This window comes from Larimichthys crocea, chromosome XXII (assembly GCF_000972845.2).
Source record: "Larimichthys crocea isolate SSNF chromosome XXII, L_crocea_2.0, whole genome shotgun sequence".
Classification (NCBI taxonomy): domain Eukaryota; kingdom Metazoa; phylum Chordata; class Actinopteri; family Sciaenidae; genus Larimichthys; species Larimichthys crocea.
Genome location: NC_040032.1, coordinates 13,915,189 through 13,935,389, shown reverse-complemented (window position 1 = coordinate 13,935,389; position 20,201 = coordinate 13,915,189). Strand labels below are relative to the sequence as shown.

The 20,201-nt window shown below is 42.2% G+C and overlaps 1 protein-coding gene across 1 annotated transcript; it reads left to right on the top strand.

The window, feature by feature from the left end:
- Positions 1-4,342: 4,342 nt before the first annotated feature.
- ywhag1 (3-monooxygenase/tryptophan 5-monooxygenase activation protein, gamma polypeptide 1) lies at positions 4,343-18,493 on the top strand. The gene is made up of 2 exons (XM_019254377.2): positions 4,343-4,675; positions 16,255-18,493. Exons 1-2 carry the CDS (start codon positions 4,589-4,591, stop codon positions 16,909-16,911), a joined length of 744 nt encoding a protein of 247 aa, XP_019109922.1. The 5' UTR covers positions 4,343-4,588; the 3' UTR covers positions 16,912-18,493.
- The last annotated feature ends 1,708 nt before the right edge of the window (positions 18,494-20,201 follow it).

Below are 20,201 nucleotides of genomic sequence, written 5' to 3'. Positions count from 1 at the left end.
CTGCATTTGTCCTAAACATGTGCAGTGACTTTATTTTTTCTTTAATGACACGTGCAAATATGACGAATGCAAAACAAGATGTCTTCATTTGCACGAGGGAGGATGAGATTTAAAGTTTAAATTTCCTTCCATTGGTCATTTACTATTTGTAGATCATAGAAACAAGCTACAAGTCGAGCTGATACATGATTTTAGCTTAGTCAGTCCATTTAATGTAGTAAAATGACACAATTTATTTGATCTGTGTAGCTGATAAATCATATAATACAATTAAACTAAGTGACTGCACCCAGTTTGGACAACAGCACACTGATTTTATGCAGCTAACAGTGACCCCTGTGGCTAGACGTGATAATTACAGGATAACAGTGAAGCAATAGAAGAATAAAACCAGCAAACTCAGCTTGACTCAGAAATGTCAGTTACACAGCAGTGTCTGTCTAAACTTGCTGACATTAGCCACAATAAACTAACGGCCTTACCTGACTAAATACAGCTTCTGTATAGAAATACGCAACGGTGCCTAATATTGATGATGCATTAAATTTTCTTTTCTTTCCAAAGTTACATTTCACTCTGGTTTTAAATTCTCTGTTTTATCTTAGAGCTCTTAAAAGGACCAGTGTTTAGGATTTAACGGCATCTAGCGGTGTAGTTGGCGATTACAGCAAGAAACGTGTGAAAAACACAGTAGGCACAATTGAGAGCCAGTGTTTAGTTTGTCCATTCAGGGTTATTGTAGAAACATGGTTGAGCTCCATGTAAAAGGATCTGTGGCATCAGATATCAGATATATTCTTATTTTCATGTGATTATATGCAAATGAAAACACAATTATCCATATTATATTCAATTTCTGTCATAGTCTGTAAATAGAGCCCATGTAAATCTTACACACTCGACCTTTAAAAAGGCCAAAAACTGGTAAATATTAAACATCATATAGAAATTCACAGATAGATAGATAGATTTCTAAAACTTATTTGCAGTTAGGGGTTTCATACACTCTGAAAAACTTTATTCTTGTTAGTCAAATTATACTTGAGTATAATTTAGCAGAGTTCAGAAGTCCGGGTAAAAACAAAGGCCATGAATCCTAAATCCAAATCCAAACTACAGAAGTCCAGAACAGGAATAAAAAAAAACAGGAGTAAGAGAACATCAGGACGGAGGAACAGAACACAGCACTACCTAACAAAAGACACAAAGGAACACAATAAATACACAAGACAGACGACTAGGAGGGACAGGTGAAACTGCTCAGGGAGGAGCCAATAATCAAAGTGGTGGGAAACACAAAGGTAGGAAGTCAAGTAACAAAAGACACGGCGAAGAGACGAGAATTACAAAATAAAACAGGAAACACAACACTATAACATATAACCTTTGTATAGATAAAAGTGTATCTGCTACCTTAGAAGGATCCTTATATATCATCAGACGTCACGAGTCATCTTCCAATCTGTATGCCCGGTGAACCGTGATGTTTCTACAGTAGTCCAGAGCGGCCAAACTGCACAGCTAGTGTGAATGTAGTCAGCCTAAACGAATATAAAAAAGATAAAATGGCTTTCGACCGTCTGCCAGCCTCAAGTTGGAGCTGATTGATCAATTTCAATAACATCGAGTGTCTACATAGACAGGGGGGGAAACATAATGGCCCGGATAAGAGGGCGTATTTGATGACTCATGATAAAATGACTCAGCATATCAGTGTTATTAGTCTGCCTACAATCACAGAAATCAACAGAAATATTAACAGGTGACGTATCCATGATTAGAAACAAATCATAACAGTATGAGACCAAAACCATATTCTGTTATTTCACATTAATATTAAAAATACAGCATCCATACTCCTTATTTAAGAAATAAATATTGTAACTGTGATGATAAATTATGAATCTTTAGCTTTTAAACTATAATAGGCTTGTTGTTCTGCTTCTCGACTGCCGAGCAATAATACTGCAGTCACGTCAAGCATAAGATATGAACAGTTTTATGGTCACGGGTGTGTCTTTTCTTTATCTGCAAAGGCTTTGACGGTGACTCAGCCAATCACACCTGAGAACATAATATTAGATAGATATATTTCCTTGGGTATTATTATGAAAATGACAGGTAAAACATGTATTCTGACTGAAATATTACCTGTTACAGATGTTGAACATTGAACATTTGTTTGTTTCTAGAGCTTGTCACTACTAAAAGATACAGGAACTGCACATAAGGCCTCTCCTGGTTCACTGCTTTAAAGAAGTTTCACGTGAAATGTTAATTATTTCCCGATAGGAAGATTTTATCTTCTGCAAACAGCACATTACAGTATGTTGCAGGAGGTGAGAACATCTTGTGCCATTCTGCACAGCCTTTATTTCACTCAGGGTTGGGCTACTTAAACGGTATTACCTCTTGGCCCATGGGTAGAAATGAGCTGCTGGGCTCCTATTATCGCCCTCTCTCTTTGCATGGTGTCCAGTTTTACAAAGCTGTAACATTACATGACGAAGTTTAGTGTGTGGTAATCTGAAATTAATTGAGTATTATCAACAATGTAAGAATGAGAAGTCATGAAGGCCAGATTTTGACACACTTCTTCAGGACGAGGTCATGAGCTCAGGTAGCCTATTTTTACATTGGTTCTTGTTGTGTTTTAGTATTGCATACTCCTGAAGTTGAAAGATCAGTGTGTACAGTGTCATATGAAGTAATGAAGGCCAGATTGGGACACATTGCCCCTCTTTGGGACGGGATCACGAGATCAGGTCCCTTTTATACTCCTGAAGTCAATACCAGGCCTTTGGAGTGGCCCATGAGGGTCTCAGAGGCCCAGAACATTTGGCACATTTGCCCGATTGGTAGTTTTATTTATATTTTCATATCATATGTTACTTTACCTACAATATTATTTATATCATGCCACTTTTACCTTCAGTACTTGTTTGTTGTTTGTTTATTGCATAGGTTATAAGATACTTCTGTCTGTTCACTGTGTTTTGCCCTTTCTATTTTAATTCTATAGTGTATATCACACTCTGCTGCTGTAACAAGTAAATTTCCCCGTTGTGGGATGAATAAAGTGTAATCTAATATAATATATTATAATCCTTCCACTGTTTCTTTGAGAAGAGTTAAATCTGGGGTGTCTGGACTTGGTTGTAGAGGATTATCAAGAATGCAAGCATGGTTTGTTTTGTGCATTAGTGGTGCATACTCAGGCCTTTGGAGTGACCCATGGGGGTCTGGAGGCCCGGGATATGTGGCGTATTTGCATGATTGGTAGCTTTGCATTTGGCATACTTGGAAAAGTGTGATAGGAAAACATCCTTATGAAAACAGTTCAATCTGGGGACACCGGACCCTGGTTGTAGATCGACGTAGAAGACGTTTCACCTCTCATCCAAGCAGCTTCTTTGGTTCTCTAATACAAGTTTAGTGTGTGGTAATCTAGAATTAAATGGGGATAATCAACAGTGTGAGCATACTGAGGCCTTTGGAGTGGCCGATGGGGGGCGGTTGGTAGTCAACTTTGCATTTGGCAGGTGATCACCATACCACAGACGTTTCACCTCTCATCCAGGATGACAACTTTAGTGTGTACTAATCCAAAAAATGATTTCATGCAAGCATTAGATCAGTGGTTCTTAACCTGGGTTCGATCGAACCCTAGGGGTTCGGTGAGTCGGTCTCAGGGGTTCCATTTGTTACAACATATCTTTGTGAGCAATCGTTTTCGAGGATGCTGGACGTAAAAACTAAGAAAAGGAACAGACTTTGCTGTGAAAATGACATGAGACTGGCACTTGCCAAGGTGAAGCCACGCATATCTGAACTGGTCTCTCAAAGGCAACAGCAGAAGTCACACTGAGGTAAGTTGTTGTGAGTTCATGCACTGTGTTGGTTTTGTTATTTGAACAAGGTGATGTTAATGCACGGTTCATTTTGTGCACCAGTAAAAAAATCATATTTTATTTTTTACTAAAGAAGGGTTCGGTGAATGAGCATATGAAACTGGTGGGGTTCGGTACCTCCAACAAGGTTAAGAACCACTGGATTAGATCATATGAAATGACAGGGTAGCCATTCGTATAGTGCTTTAGTGGTGCATACTCAGGCCCATGGGGGTCTGGAGGCTTTAGGACATTTGGCATATGGTTTGCAAGTCAAGCTTCGCATTTGGCATACTTGGAAAGTGCGCTAGAACAATTCAGTGCAAACCCTCCCCGTTTCTTGCTGCTGTATGAACCCTACACAGCCTCCTGACAGTGGGGCAATAGGCTCGTACTGTCTTCTGGCCCCTGCCAGGGTCGTTACATCACTCTGTAGAAGACACGCCTTTTTGGGTGGTGACACAACCGAGGGAAAGTGCTCGGAGGGGGGAGGGGTGTCCCGTCAGGCAGGCAGGCAGGCACACAGACAGCAGGCAGCAGCTGCAGCGAGAGGACCCGGCGTCGATAACTCTGCATTTTAAAACATTCATATTTAAAAAGAAATTAAAAAAAAAAAAGAACAAAAAAAAAAAAAGCTAAAAAAAACAACAACCTAAAAACACCGCAGGACAGCAACACACACACTTACACAACTAAAAATGGTAGACCGTGAGCAACTGGTGCAGAAAGCCAGGCTGGCCGAGCAGGCGGAGAGGTATGATGATATGGCAGCTGCCATGAAATCGGTAAGTAGACTTCCTCTGTAATGACCTTTCTCTTTAGGATCATTGCTTTTTTTTCCTTTTTTTTTTGTGGAGAGAGAAAGAGCCTCTTTGGTGTGTGTGTGTGTGTGTGTGTGTGTTACAGCTAACCAAGCCTAGCAGGAGAGAGAGGGGAGCTTGTAATACGCACAGACTGTGCCTCAGTGTTTAGGGGGGCACATTTTGGACTTTAAGCGGATAAAGCTGACGCAAAATTGGTGTATGAAACTTATGATTAAAAGGCTGCTTTTCTAAGAAAGGCGTCATTGTGAGCGCCATACGAGCGTGCTGTAATAAGATTTGGTTAACATCATTTTTTTTTTTTTTTTTTTTCCCCGAGCAAAACTGCTGCATGCAAAGGCCCCGTTTAAAAAGCCTATGTTCACATTTCATGACTGGGGTGGTAAAGGGAGGAGAGGGGGGGTATTCGTGACACCATTTTGACGCGGTGAGGTGCGCTCCAAATCGGTCATTCTTTGAGGGTTTCACCGGCGGTGTGCTGCGGTTGTCTGAAATGCGGAGCGTTTGATCTTGGGGCGGTGCCTTTTTTTTTTTTTTTTTTTTTTGACACAGCTCCTTTTTCTGTATTGAATTTAAAAAGAAAAGAAAGCACATAACTCGGTTATTATAAAGCATTATGTCACATTTAAATGTTTTTTTTTTTTTAAACCCCACCGTCGAAAGATGCGCAGAGGACGGAGCTTTTAGGTGGTACCATGATGATGATGATGATGATGATGGTGGTGGAGGGGAGTGTGTGTGTGTGAGGCTGATGCTTGAAATAATGATGCATCCTTTTTTTTTTAAATGTGCAAGATCACTATTATTAATAACGTGCAAAGACACCATGTTCATCCCTGGTGCACGCACGCGTTTGGCGCATTATAAAAGAGGGAGAGCAATGTTGGCTGAAGGTTGATCGCAATCGATTTGCGCAGAAGCAGCGCACAAAATACGAATTCACCTCTCAGACGTGGGTGTTGGTGGACGGACAGCTTTTTTTTTTTTTTTTTTTTGTTCCAGAAAGCTCTGTGAGATGTCATATTGCAGCATTTTGTGTATGTGTGTGTGTGTGTGTGTGCAAAGTGTAGCCATGATCTTTCTTCACCATCACCATCACTACCATCACCATGTTAATCGATGCTGTGCTCCGTAGCAACCGCATCCCTGCGTCCTCGACCTCTCTTCCAGCAGGTTCCCCCACACAGAGGCGTGCCGCAGCATCTGCCAAGATGCAGCACAGGCCCACCCGTAGTGCACCATTTCATAGGCAGCGTTTTATCACAGCTTCACAAAGGCTGCATCTCTCTCACTCTCTCTCTCTATATATATATCTATATCTATACATATGAGCACTGTCTGCACAATAATAAGACCATAGAGGAATGGGCAGGTGAAGTCGATGGATGATTTGCTGTGTGAGAGGGCCTGCTCTCCTTTTATTTGAATTTATGGCCGTGATACCTGTGCAGCAGCTCTTATTGTGACATTTTAAGCATCCTTTACTCTAATATTGACAAACTAGAACCTTTTTGGATTCATATTTCTTATTTTTTCCTCCAAAAATGACCCTTCCTACCTCCAGCGTGTGCCCCCCCAGGCCCATGCTAGAGAAGCCAGGATTACTAGAAGCTACATTTTCTACATCAGCTTCAACTCCAAGAGTCAACAAGTTAATCTGTCAGCGTGTTTTAAAGGCCACGCTGTGTGCCGCCGCTCTCTAGGACCATAGTGTCGTAGGCCGTAGTGTAGTGGTAATGCCAGAGGAGGAGGGGGGGGTGCCGAGCTCCACCCCTTTTCCCGATTTATGCCGAGTCAGAGGAGAGAGCTGCCCCTCACCCAGCCAGTCTCTCTGCAGCACTGGGCAACGGCACTGGGGTGTGTCTGCTGCCTCGCCCATCATTTGAGGGGAATCCCTTGCCACTGCAGACATGGTTACCGCCCCGGTGGCAACGGAACCAAATAACCAGGATGGCGGAAAACGACACTGCATCCATCCTCAGGAGGGCTGTAACGCCTTTTAGATTCGGGAGCCAGGCCTCCGAGTAAAATCAACGTTAATGGATCACTGGCTTATAGGAGATTATAACGTCAGGATGGCATGCCTTTCTATGTTTTTACAGCAATATTTGTCTGACTTTTTGCACCTTGCAGCAGAGAGTCACCAGCAGGTCTCTCGGGTTTTCATTTTTCAAGAGCCACGTGTGACATTACAGGTTTGAGAGCAGCCTTAAATCCTGCTCGTCCTCTTTCTGTCACGCGGGGACGGCTATGAGTGATCATTAACCGATCAGAGACGCCGACCGAGCTGCCTGCAAATCATTTTTTTCAAGTGTCATACAGTTGTGCAGAATCCAAAAATGAAATACCTTGCAGATAAAAGCCTCATGGGCCGCGTGTTTTTTAGTTGTTCAATAAATTGAACAAAGATATTCACAAAAATATCTGAGAGAAATGTGAGGTTTATGCCCGTATAATGTGATAAATGTTAGCGCCTTTAAATATTTGGTACTTTTTTTAGCAGCTCAAAAGTATTAAGGATAAACAAAGAGATGCCCTTGATGTCCATGTCCAGCTTTTGGACATATTCCCCATTTAACTTGCATAACTACACCTATAAGACTTGGGATACAATATTTCTATATTTAAAGTGGTACTGTATACAAAATGCCACCTCTGTAAGTAAGTACATGTTGACCACTGGCCGTCATTTTGGAGAATTACAGTGAATATTGAATATTAATGTAAAAAAATAGATCTCAGTACTACAGTATGCATATCTAATGAGACTATTACATCATAGTAGCCACATGGGCACAGTGCCCCAGCCCTTTGATAGAGTAATGATTCATTCTCAAAGGCTGACCTCATAAACGCAAATCAATACGCTGGTTTTAATGTAACAAATGCATTTAGTGTGTTTTTAGACAAATGTTTTTCATCAGTTTCCTAAAAGAGCGTAACAGTGACTTCAAACCAAGCGCATGAAATATTCACAAAAGTTCAGGTTCTTCCCTTAAACTCAAACGCTGTTTGCGAGCTACACAAGCCCCTGCTACGCTTTCCATACAAACCCGGGTATGATGCGCTTTATTGAACCGCGCGTTCAACCCTGGTTTGGCCTGATTCAATCGGGACCGCTTTCACAAGCTAATCCCCGAGCGTAACGGTCCACAGAGACTTCAGCCTGTGGCGCAATGCAAACGACTGAAGAGCCACAGAGTTACACAGAATTAGATTATGTAAAGTAGCTACAGGAGGGTCTCATTTCGGGGTTTCTCAGTTTCTCGTCTCGCCAAGTCATACAAGTAACAGTAGCTCCTGTTCACCAGAAGAGTGCAGTTCACCGACGATCCTGGTTGGGATGAGGGTCAAGAAACCATTTTGGATGATTGCCGTTGCTCCACTCAGATCAACCACAGATGTTGGTTTGACAATCTAGCTAAGAGCAGTTTCTGTCTTGGTCTATGTCCCATCATTCACCAGCTCTTCTACGTTCCAACCCTCAGATATGGTCACATTTACGTGTAAAACACAGATACAAGAAGCCAAATCTTATATATTCATATAGGAGTTGGACTGATTCAGTCATAGCTGGTATAACTGCTGATTCATGCTGGTTTTTTCCTAGCTTTGACGTACACACACACACACACACACCCTATCGGAGAGCTTACTCCTTTGTCTTAGGAAGTGCATGGCACAGAGAGCCAAGGCTTCCATCACACTTAATGAACTGGATGCATTATTCTCCCATGGATGGACGTCCGTTCAATGTAATAACGAATGCATTGTGCTGCAGCTGCTCCATGCACAGAATGTATCTAATATATATATATATAGACTGACTGTACTATATAATGTTTGCTGCGTTAGATAGAGAAATAAGTGTCTATATGTCTGTAAATCTCAGGGAGTAACAGAAGAGCCAATTATCAGCCTGCATGCATTCGAATAATTTAAGATGAGACGATAACACGTTGAGTTTCCCGTGTGTGTAACCACAGATAAGCAAAGTTATCTATATGGTATCATTAGTGAGTGATCCTGCAGGTTCTTCAGGTCCCAAGAGAAATGTTGAAGGTGCAGAATTTACTTGCTCGAGGGCAGACGGGACTGATTGCCCTGTCAATATATGAAAATATGACAGGCTGTTATTGGACTTAACTATCCATGTGCTGTAAATGCAGCAACTATATGCCACCGAATGCTGAAATAAACCAAACGGCGTGCCAGTTACTCATGTCGGCGGTCACACTCAATAACGTTGATTAAAATTTCCCAATCTGACACCTCCAGCGTCCGGTTGTCTGTTGCTACGGGTAACGACACAACCCGGTAAAAGAAACGGGGAGTTGAATCCGCATTATTTATTTTTTTTAATCCACTTTGAGTTCTCTCAGCTTCAATCAAAAATCCTACCTGTGTCTTCTTTTCTACTGCAGGAAACACTTTAAATAGAAAACGCTGCTGTGTGCGGGAATGATCAGGATTTATTTTCTTCATGATTTCAGAATTAATTTCACAGGGAGTGGGTGTGAGTGGGGTGATGCATCTTGTGGGAGGAGCACATGATCAAATGAGATCTCAAAATGTGCCCTTGGTGTGAATGGAACAGTATGTTTTTTTTTTTTATAATGAGCTTATTTCAGATTCTGATTGCTACTTAAGTAGGAAATAGGGTTATAGCCCCAGAAAATGTCTCTCTGTCACCGTTTCCTGTTTTCTAGTTCATCCTCATCTATCATCCTCATTTTGGAGCTTTTGTCCCGGGGGGCATAGAAAGCATCAAACTTATCGTTCTTTATTTCTCAAGTACTCCTGAACCTCAATCCAATTATTGATGCAGCCAGTGTCATCTCAGGACATTTCAGGATGTCCCGAAATGAGTCTTGACTCTGTGGTGAGTCACAGAGGCACTACGAGAAACGCCCACCCTTCCTTCCTACGCACACTGTAATCATCATCGTTTGTTTCAAGACTTACATTTGCAGCGATACGTGCAGAAATGAGTGATGCTCCCCTCCCAGTTCATCTTACCTTATCATCAAATAGCATTATCCAGTTGCTAAGATATCTACTTTTGCTTTTGCTTAGTCATGGTTAACAAGCGTTAGGGAATTTAAAGGCATCGCAGTGATACATCGTTCTGTAACGTGCTGTTGTAATGTAGTTACAAAGAAAAGGAAAAAGGCTAAATAAGGAATAAGAAGAGAGTATTCCTGTAATTCCTTTCTGGGTGCTGAAAACACGTTCTCGTTGTGGTGTACAGACTTCTTTTTCACGTTTCTCTTCTCAGTGTTGTCTCCTGTATGTATTGCTACCAAATTACACAGTGTTATCCCGCACACCAAAAATCTTATTTGGATTTTCTTGTATAGATATTTTCATTTATGAATTTTACAATCATCTTGCAGAGTCGTACATGTGTCAGCTTATCAAATGGTTAATGGACTGTACTCATATAGCTCCTTTCTAGTCTTCCGATCACTTAAAGCGCTTTTACAGTACGTATCTCATTCACCCATTCACACACATTCATACACTGATGGTATTGGCTGCCATGCAAGGTGCCAAGTTCTCATCAGTTTGGCCAATGGGAGCAATTCGGGGTTCAGTATGTGCGGGATAACACTTCGGCACGTAGACTGGAGAGGATCGGACCGGGGATCTTCTGATTAGTGGACGACCCGCTCTACCTCCAAGCCACAGCTAGGTAAGATGACATGAATAACCCCGACATGAATCGGAAAGGTCTTAGATTGTCAATGGGCAGCTTGTTGTACGTAACACAAAGCTGAGCTAAGATAATTCGACACAAAACAAAGTTTTAAAAATGATTTTTTGCATCCGATGTGGTTCTCCAGAGGCTACGATCACAACTGCGCCGATAGCAACAGTCGTTTTATACATCGAAGTGGTCTGCTATACAGAAATAACAGACTATATACAGCTTTAACTGACCAACCAGAATCGAGTTTTCAATAAAGCCATAGTAATTTTTATTAAAGGTTCTAACAAACATCTTAAGTTAATTTCCTTCCTCATTAAACATTTACAAATCCATTTTAAAATCTACTTTATATAAAAACATTACTCTACAGCGCTACTAGTGGTCAAAAATTGCACAGGGCGCCTTTAAGTAGCACTGCGGTGGCCAAATAAAAACATTCAAGTACACATTTGTAGATTAGTTTGTCTGTTATGTGGTTGTCACGAGAGAAAATCCTCGTCATTGTGATAACTTTCAGGAGCTGTGAAATCTATCTATCTAAACAGCCTCCATGTGCAATAGACAAACTATACTTCCTGTATCATATTTCATCCGTCTCACCAATATCTGAAGCAACGTGACCATCAACAGTACCTTTCATTTTTCCCCTTTAAATTTTGGCCGGAACACCCACGTAATCAAACATTTTCTGAGATTCATAGGATTATTAATATGAAGCATGACAGCAGTTTCTGGCATTATCCAGTGTGGTCACGTTGCTTCAGATATTATCCAGTACCTACAGATGTTGAATAATTATAAAATGGTCTGTAGCAGCACGGTAATGATTTCTAAGCGAAACTAGCGTGGTCAGCAGGAACTCTGGGGGAAAACGAGGACACCGTTCCACCATCTTAAGATCGGGTCTTAAGAATATTCTCTCTGTTCTTGTTTCATCTTCTTAGCTCATGTTTGTTGAAGAATTGGTTGGAAGTTGTCACCTTTATTGCTTCAGCAGCACGATGAGTGTTGTTTGTTGGGGATTTCATGGCCCTGAATGAGTGTACAGGATTATTACAGACCCGGAAAGTATGAACAAGAAGATGGACCCACCTAAAAAACATGAGTGTGAATCGTGTGTCATACACGCTCTGTGACAAAGTATTAGTAATGCAATTACACAATAATATTAGGGTCATCGTAACACAACTAACTAACAACTAACTGAGGAATTTAAAGAAAACACAACATGATCACTTGTTTTTATCCATTAGTCTGACTTAGTCGTTGTTCTACAGCAGGTAACGTCAATTTTAAATCAATAATTATTATATTTTCTATCATAGATGTGAATTAGAAGGCGTTGTCATAACCCACATTTGACCTCTGAAGCACTCACAAAAGTGTGAGTTATTACTTCCTCACAGAAACATCTGACACATGAACCAGCATGCAACAGGGCTTTACGGTTTTACTTTTGCTTTTGCCTGTTCCTGTCGTGTCCCCCTCTCTCTCCATACCAAGTCCAGCAGCCTAATTAGGTCTACACATCTTTCTCATTCCTTTTCAGTGATCATCCCCTCTACGTGTCTTATTTTCGGCTATGCACATCAGCTGTAATCACAGGGAAAAAAAGCTACTGTCATACGTGGTAGCGTAGCAACAAAGAGCCACTCGAAGCTCCCTCTTCCACACCCACACACACACACACACACACCGGCTTACATCCCCCTTTTCCTAAGCGCCGGGCTCTAGCCCTATTCACACCGCCAGTGACGTCAGGTAGTCCACGGCGCCTTTTGTGCTCCGCTGCCTGAAAGAGGGTCGGCGGGGAGGGTTGTCGCATCAGGTTAGGATCGACCGGGGAGTGAGAGCAAATGAGCAAGGAAAGGACAGAAGGAAAGCGTGGAACAGGAGGAAATGTGGAGCTGTGGGACTGTGGCAAGCCTTCTTTATGTGGACTGTGATCCACTAAATGGAAATGTAAGGCCAGGCGAGCAGTGAGGTCTAACCCAGCCTTTACTTTAGGCCCAACACATCCCAACTCTACAGCTCTTACTGTGTTCCTCCTGTGGATTAATGGCCATGCAGAGAGTTGTCAAAGAGGAAATTATTGATCATCCTGCCCGGCCTTTTGTTTGCATTAACACTCAGTTGTTTTTGGAAGTTTGACTGCCTTGTGCAAGGATGAGTCACGAGAGAGCAGGCGCGATTGATGAGCTTTATGGGTAGACAGAGCTCTATTGTCATCGGCGCACCACAGCTTCCGTCAGGGCTTTCTGCTCGCCCTGCAGCCTTCTGAAACAAAGGCTGCCATGTTTTTACAGACGTGCTATTTAGGCCTTGTTTTTCTGACCACTCTGTTGCTCCAGCACTGACCTACTCCGCCTGTGGCACTCTTTCTATACTTGTTTAGGCTAATTGTAAATTAATGGTCTATGGTATAGAGCTGAGGTTGCGCTTGAGCAATGACTAGTTGGGGGGGGTGAGGGTGACTTGTGCTTCTAAGTGGGATCATTACGCAACGGATGTCTTTTACTGTTTGTCTGTCTTCATACTCTTCCGGTACAGGGGTCATTATATTTATGTCAGTTGTAAATTTTTACGACGTCTTGCGTTGAGACACTCCTTAGAGAGCAAGCACAAATACCTACAGTCCTACTGGTGGCCCTGTTCATGTTCATATTAAGAGGCTGCACCACAAAACAAGGCACACAAATTTAACAAATTAAAGGGGTGCTTCCTTTGGGGAGCTTAAAACTTGAACTTTTTCTGGCCATGATTTACCTTTTGGACCACTTTGATCATTTAGCTTTAGGGTGGCGCCAGAGGAAAACTGCCATGAGATACTGTTGTGCAGTAAATTTCATAGTAATCTTTAAATGTTTGGTTTAGTACTGGTTTTAGAGCAAAAGGGTTCATCTTCTGGTCATCTGCAGCTCTGTTAGGTTGTTAAGCTGGTGGTGGGCATGGCTGCTGTGAAACAAGCAGGAAATAACTTTTTATTTCGCTGATTTACAGCTTTATTGAGGCCGGTGCTCGCTCTCTGTTATTGTTGTCTGTCTGTCTCTCACTCTGTCTAATCATCGGACACAAATCAAATGAAACTTCTTCGTGTCATTATATTTTGCGCAGTAAATTGCGAGTCGGACTCAGATTTAGAAGCTGGTACATGAAATACACAAAGTCAGACATTATATTTTGCGCAGTAAATTGCGAGTCGGACTCAGTTTAGTCCGTGAATCCACCTGGATGTTCTCTGCTTCGGAGATATTTCAGGCTGTCCAATCTGAGTGTCTGATTGGCGGGCGGAGCGTGAGGAAAGAGCTCCTCGCTGCCCGGCGTATCAGCTCGGCCTTCCGCCATGTTTGTCAATGTGCGAGTGTGTCGTGCACATACATACGTCATAGTTTAGCTTGCCAACATTTGCTAATTGGCACATAACAGAAAGTGCAGCAAAGGCTGATGGGAATCTCTTTTACTTTTACAACTATTTGGCACGCCTGGCAACCACGGGTATGGGCACAACATTTATCTGTGCCAATATAATTCACTGAGTACATGGAAGAAAATTTGTCTACTGGTGCCAAGATTTTATGGCAACCCCTCGGTGTAGATATTTCAATATCTGAAGGTGAGGGAAGCGTTCAAAATGGAGATGGTTCATCTTCTGGGCAGCATGAATCTCCAGTATAAAGCAAAGAAGATGAGCCATCTCCATTTTGAACACTTCCCTCACCTTCAGAGACTGAAATATCTTCATTGAGAGGAATGAACAAAGCATCACCATCCTCAGGCACTGCATGCCATTTCAAAGGTCGCATTGTGATTGAAGTGAAAAGGTTGCTCTGTAGGTTTTTGGAGCCGTTCCCTTCTCAGTCATTTGTATCCTATAGCGAGCCTTAGATATGACATTGCCAGGGCCAACTCCCGTCGTGTGAGTCAGTCGAAAGGTGTGATATATGAAATCGCTGTGTCTCCACCCACTGCGCTGCAGCTTTCTCCATACCATCAGCCGTGTCAGCAGCCTCGCAATTAGAAGCTTGTGGCCAGCGTCTCCGGGCGCAGCCACACAGTATGGCTCTCACAAACAAAGCAGGTTTTTGTGGTCGCCATGGAAACAGGAGATTGCATCACTGATTCCTCTTTGCCATCCACTCCCTCCCTCCCTCCCTTTTTTTTTTACAGTTCAAGTAATGTTATTAAAGAAGATGGATGTGTCCGCGTTGCATTGAACTGTGATTGCTGCTTTACGCATCACTCGGCTTGGAAGAGGCGAATAGATGCTTATAAGGACTTTGTATGTATGCTGCGAATGAGTTCATCAGATGAACAAATGATTAGTCATATGTTTGCATGAACAGAGACTGTAGTAACAACCAGAACAGGGATAAGCAGCTAAAGTGTGTTACGGTAGTCAAACCAAAGCAGAGTGACACAGCTGCTGACTCATAGTGACTGCGACGCACCTCAGTGGTCACAGGTTTGAGCTGCTCTGTCCTTGAGCAAGGCACTGAGGCTCTGCCGTGCAGTACAACCATCAGGATTTGTCTTGTTATGATTTTACAAAATGAGATTAAGAGATCTACCCGAAAAGATTAAAAAAAAGTATTATTTTTAGCCACACTGCCGTCGTCAGTCCACCACTTTAAGATATTCATGTTCCCCTGAGGATGAATCCAAAACACTTTGGCGATTCCTTTACTAGCCATTTAACACCACCAGCAGGTCATAGTTTCATGTTATATTCTTAAATATTTCAGAATCTACTGAATAAATTGGCACAAATTTGGCATTCATTGTTTCCAGATGCTGAATCCTAATTACTTTTGCTCTTGTGCCACCATGGGACTGCCTCCACAGCAGTTTGATTGCTGGATTTGCTACAGACATTTATGTCCATTTTGATATGAATTGTAATAACTTTGACAAACCTGGTTAGTTGGTTGGTTTACGACCCAACACCTGTAAAACTAACATTCCCATCAGCCTCGGCTCAGTCTTTGTGTTAACCGCCAATTGGCAAATGTTACCGTGCTAAACTACGATGGCGAACATGGCGAACATGGTACCTGTTAAACATCAGCATGTTAGCATTGCCAATGTGCCCTGGTTAGCATGCTGATGTTAGACTTGTCACTACAGTGCTACATGCTTAAACTTATTCACACAGACAATGTTGAGTTTGTAAATGCTGACTTAATGTAGTAGTAAGTTTCTTTAGCAGCTCCATGTTCCAGTACATCAGCCCAACCCCCTCCGTTTTAAACCCAGAATGTAGTTTTATGGTGACCAATATAGCGTTCAGTAAAGGCATTGTGAGGACTTGTTCCATGTGATCGGCCGGGGCCCCCCGTGCTTTGGTCTGCTCACGCAACTGAATTCTGTGCTGGAAAAAAGGGAACGTAACAACAGGCTTTATACCCAGAAAAGGTCTGTAAAGATGCCTCTGCTGCACAGTTCCAGTGGGGTATAAAGGATTAAATCCTCCAGCCAGACACAGGCCTATCCAAACAAAACAAAACCAGCTTTCAGAGCTGTGGACAGCCAATCAGGAGTCGCCTCAGAGGTTGATGTCAGTGAGCTGGAGGCGTGGTTTACCCCGCTGGATGCAGTGACTGTTGCCTTGGGTGTTGTAGAGTTTGTCCGGAGGCATCTGTGACAGAGCTGTAGCTTTGTATTCCTCTGGTCATGCTGTCCAGCGCCTTGTGATTGCTGTAGATTGTGTGCACAAAGGACTGAATTGTTGCAATAGTCATACCTTTTAGCATGTTACAGGTTATAGCTGCCCTTTTAGTGGTCAGCTGAGACCTAACGTCTGCATATTTTTCCTTTCCTTCTTGTCTTTCAGGTCACAGAGCTGAACGAAGCGCTATCCAACGAGGAGAGGAACCTGCTCTCCGTGGCCTACAAGAACGTGGTTGGGGCCAGGCGTTCATCCTGGCGCGTCATCTCCAGCATTGAGCAGAAGACGTCAGCCGACGGCAACGAGAAGAAGATCGAGATGGTGCGGGCCTACCGGGAAAAGATCGAGAAGGAGCTGGAGGCTGTCTGCCAGGACGTGCTCAATCTCCTCGACAACTTCCTGATCAAGAACTGCAACGAGACGCAGCACGAGAGCAAGGTGTTCTACCTGAAGATGAAGGGCGACTACTACCGCTACCTGGCCGAGGTCGCCACAGGGGAGAAGAGAGCCTCAGTGGTGGAGTCCTCTGAGAAGTCCTACAGCGAGGCCCACGAGATCAGCAAGGAGCACATGCAGCCCACCCATCCCATCCGCCTGGGCCTGGCTCTTAACTACTCCGTCTTCTACTACGAGATCCAGAACGCCCCAGAGCAAGCGTGCCACCTGGCCAAGACCGCCTTCGACGACGCCATCGCCGAGCTGGACACCCTCAACGAGGACTCCTACAAAGACTCCACTCTCATCATGCAGCTGCTACGAGACAACTTGACGCTGTGGACGAGCGACCAGCAGGACGACGAGGGAGGAGAGGGCAACAACTAAAAAGAGTCCCAAAACCTCATTCTGCCAAAACAACACAACACGCGCGCTCACAAATGATGACAAAAAAATAATAATAATAGTTAAAAAGTTCTTAGAAATTACAAAAAAAAAAAAGAGGGGTGGGGAGGGGCGGGTGGTGGAACGTCGGCGGCCAATTTAGCCGATGGTACTAACGCGGCTGCTGTTCTTTATTTTTCAACAAATTAAAAGTGAAAAGAAAAAAAAAAAAGCAGGAGGAGGGAAGACCATTTTAGTTTGAGTAATAACATCGATTAAAGAGAAAAAAAACACAAACGAATAAAAGAATGAAACCCCCTCCTTGGTAGCCTCTGCAGCATTTGCCAAAATACCACTTTAGAAGCAAGAGGTATGTCATTCATCACAGTGTGACTACTGGGTAACGATACCTCCACACACTGGCAGAGACTGGTCTTATCGCGCAAATGAAGCTGAGCTGTCTTATTGTATTTGGTGAGGGGAGGAGCATTCAGAAATTGAGTTCCGATGCTTGAGCAACAAGAAAATTAACGAGTAACCTTGAATGTCATGGCCTTGTTTAGAGAGCGAGCGAGCGAGAGAGAGACAGACAGAGAGCAAGACGGGTTACAGAGATGAAGACGGGCTGTTAGGGGTGTCAAAACTTCATCGTGCAACTTCGAAAAAACACACACCGACATCTTTAGTTTGCACCACCACTATGATCGTTGAAGTGAAAAGCAGGTTGTCTCTGTTATTGAAGATAACATTTAAAAAAAATAAAATAATGTTTTTGTTTGCTTTGTGTCAGGTATGTGTCCAGCTCAGTCAAACAAGTCATTACTGTAACTAAAAAGACAAAATTCATGAAGTAAACTTAGTGCAGCTTGTCCCTCTCATGTGCTGATGTGCTTTATTAAATAAATTAACTGTTTTTGGACACCTAATTCTTATTGTCAGTATTGTCGTTACTATAACAACATCTATTGGCTCCTTAACGTTCGATTCGATTCGAGGAAATCTAGCTAGCGAAATAAAAACCAACAGAAATTAAAAATCGAAGGGAAAAAAAAAAGAAATGTGGTGATTTGATCATGAGTCCAACCTTATTCTCCAATTATGCTATCTTCATAACAATCAGTAGGATCTCTGAAACGGCACCTGGAACCACAGACTCGATTAGTGAACTAAGTCTAATTTGTGGACAGAGCACATGCAATGTTAGGTTGAAAAGCTCTAAAAGCAGATTTGAGGTTTGTGGATTTACTTTGTCTTCAGTTTCTTCTTGGTCAAGAAATGCACTTGCCTATTATACTGTTTCTTCAGTGTAAGATGATAACTGCTCCAATATTCTCCATAATACAATATTGTGCATGCTGGTGATGTATTTATACAGTAGCTTCAATTTATTAACTTATACTGTAGATGTTATGTATTCATATGAACATGGAATTACTAGACCTTAATCGGATTATTTTCTATTTATTTCTTTTTATTGCGATTGTTAGCTAGACCTTATTTTAATCTGTGTTTTCTTTACTCCATTTGCTGAAGTACGCTATACCAAAACAGTGATTGTTAACAATAAATTGATCTGTTACGGACATCGCTATGGTGACATGCAATTCTTGGTAAGGGCTGACGGCAAGTTGAACATATTTGACAGTTGAGTGTGTTAATGCTTTTTTTTTCTTTCTCTGACGGTCAAATAACGAGAAATTTAAAAATGCTACAGATAAAAACTAAATCGTGAAAGACTGCAAAATATTTCTGGCTATGTTTGGTGTACAGCAAACACAACTTGAATAATAAGTCACTTGAAGGCCTCCATATTAAAATATGAACATGACGTGGAGAACATTTTAGTCTAGCTGGTTAAGATGGAGCTGAACTGTTGGGTAGTTCAAAGGTCAAGAGTAGACCTTTTTTCAGGACTCTGTAGGCCTGCACAGGATTGGGCTCCCTCACACTGCTAGTTTTGTAGTATTAATTGAATTTGGATTCATGTAAAGTACCTCACAGTACAGTACAAGCTTAGTTTCCATCACTATTAGTGGTCAACTTGGGTCCAAATACATTATTTAGCTAATGGTGCCCTAAAAGTAACAACATATACATGCAAGACTATCCTTAAAGTACCATGTAAGGAAGTGTTTGTAGTTCATTAGCCCCACGAGATGAACAGATGATTATTCATCGTGGCTCCTACACAAAAACGTCTGTGTAGGAGCACATCCTGGACTCAAAAAAACACAAGAAAGCTCCAAGGCACTCTGTTTAAAATAATTAAAATACCTTTATTGTGACGGCATGGTCAAGTTTGGCATCAAACATTCGACAGGGAGTCAAGGAAAATAAAAAAAAGACCATCTTACGACACTGTAAGGAAGAATTTGTAGTCCATTAGCCCCATGAGATCAGAAGAGGAGTCTTTAAACTGCAGAGAAAAACTGTTTGGAAGGTTAATATCATATTTTTATGGCTCTTCTGGATGTCTCAGACTCTCTAACAAGAATATGTGACCTGTACTAGAAATGGGAGGAGGCTGCTAAAGGAGTCAGTTCATCTGTGATAGATGCCTTAAATGGTCTGTTTCCTCCATTTCACATAAAGGTACTACATACTACATCCAACTGGACCAAGAACAGGTGAAGACAGTTATCAACATTAAATCTAGAAACTTCTCTGCAGGTAAGTCAGACAGACGAACCAGGGATGACTGTAAACTGATGAGCTACAATTGGACTCCTTAGCATCTTCAGTCACTGAGGCAGAAGTAATTATTTGAACAGCTGGTGAGTGCTAATTGGTCGAAAGACAATCAACACCCTCACATGTCATTGGATGACTGCCCTAGTCTAAGGTGTTGTCACTAGCCAATCAGGAGCTGTTGCTAAGGAGAAAAAAAAAAGCACACCACCTGCTCTCCTCTGAGTGTGCTGCTCTCAGAGATCTTCAGTCCGTGAAGATATCAGAGCTTCTGAAGATCTAGTTTGTTTTTTATGATCAAAGTCTGCAGTGGTCCGGTGAGACACAAGTGTTCGAGTCTGCCTTAAAGGTGGTCATTAGATCTGCAACATGAAATGTCATTAAAGGGACATTTCACATCAAGGTTTGCTCTGCAGAGCTGTTTCCTTCAGATGCTTTCACAGCTGGTAAAATAAAAGTTTAATATGCATGAGAAGCCTCGCTAATGCACATCAATAATTGGTAAGCACGATTTGTGTTGTGCTTGTGCCATACTGAAATAAATCTTGGTGAGAATCATTTAGCGCTGCCAAACCCTGGAGTGTAAGCCGCTCTGATCCCCAGCT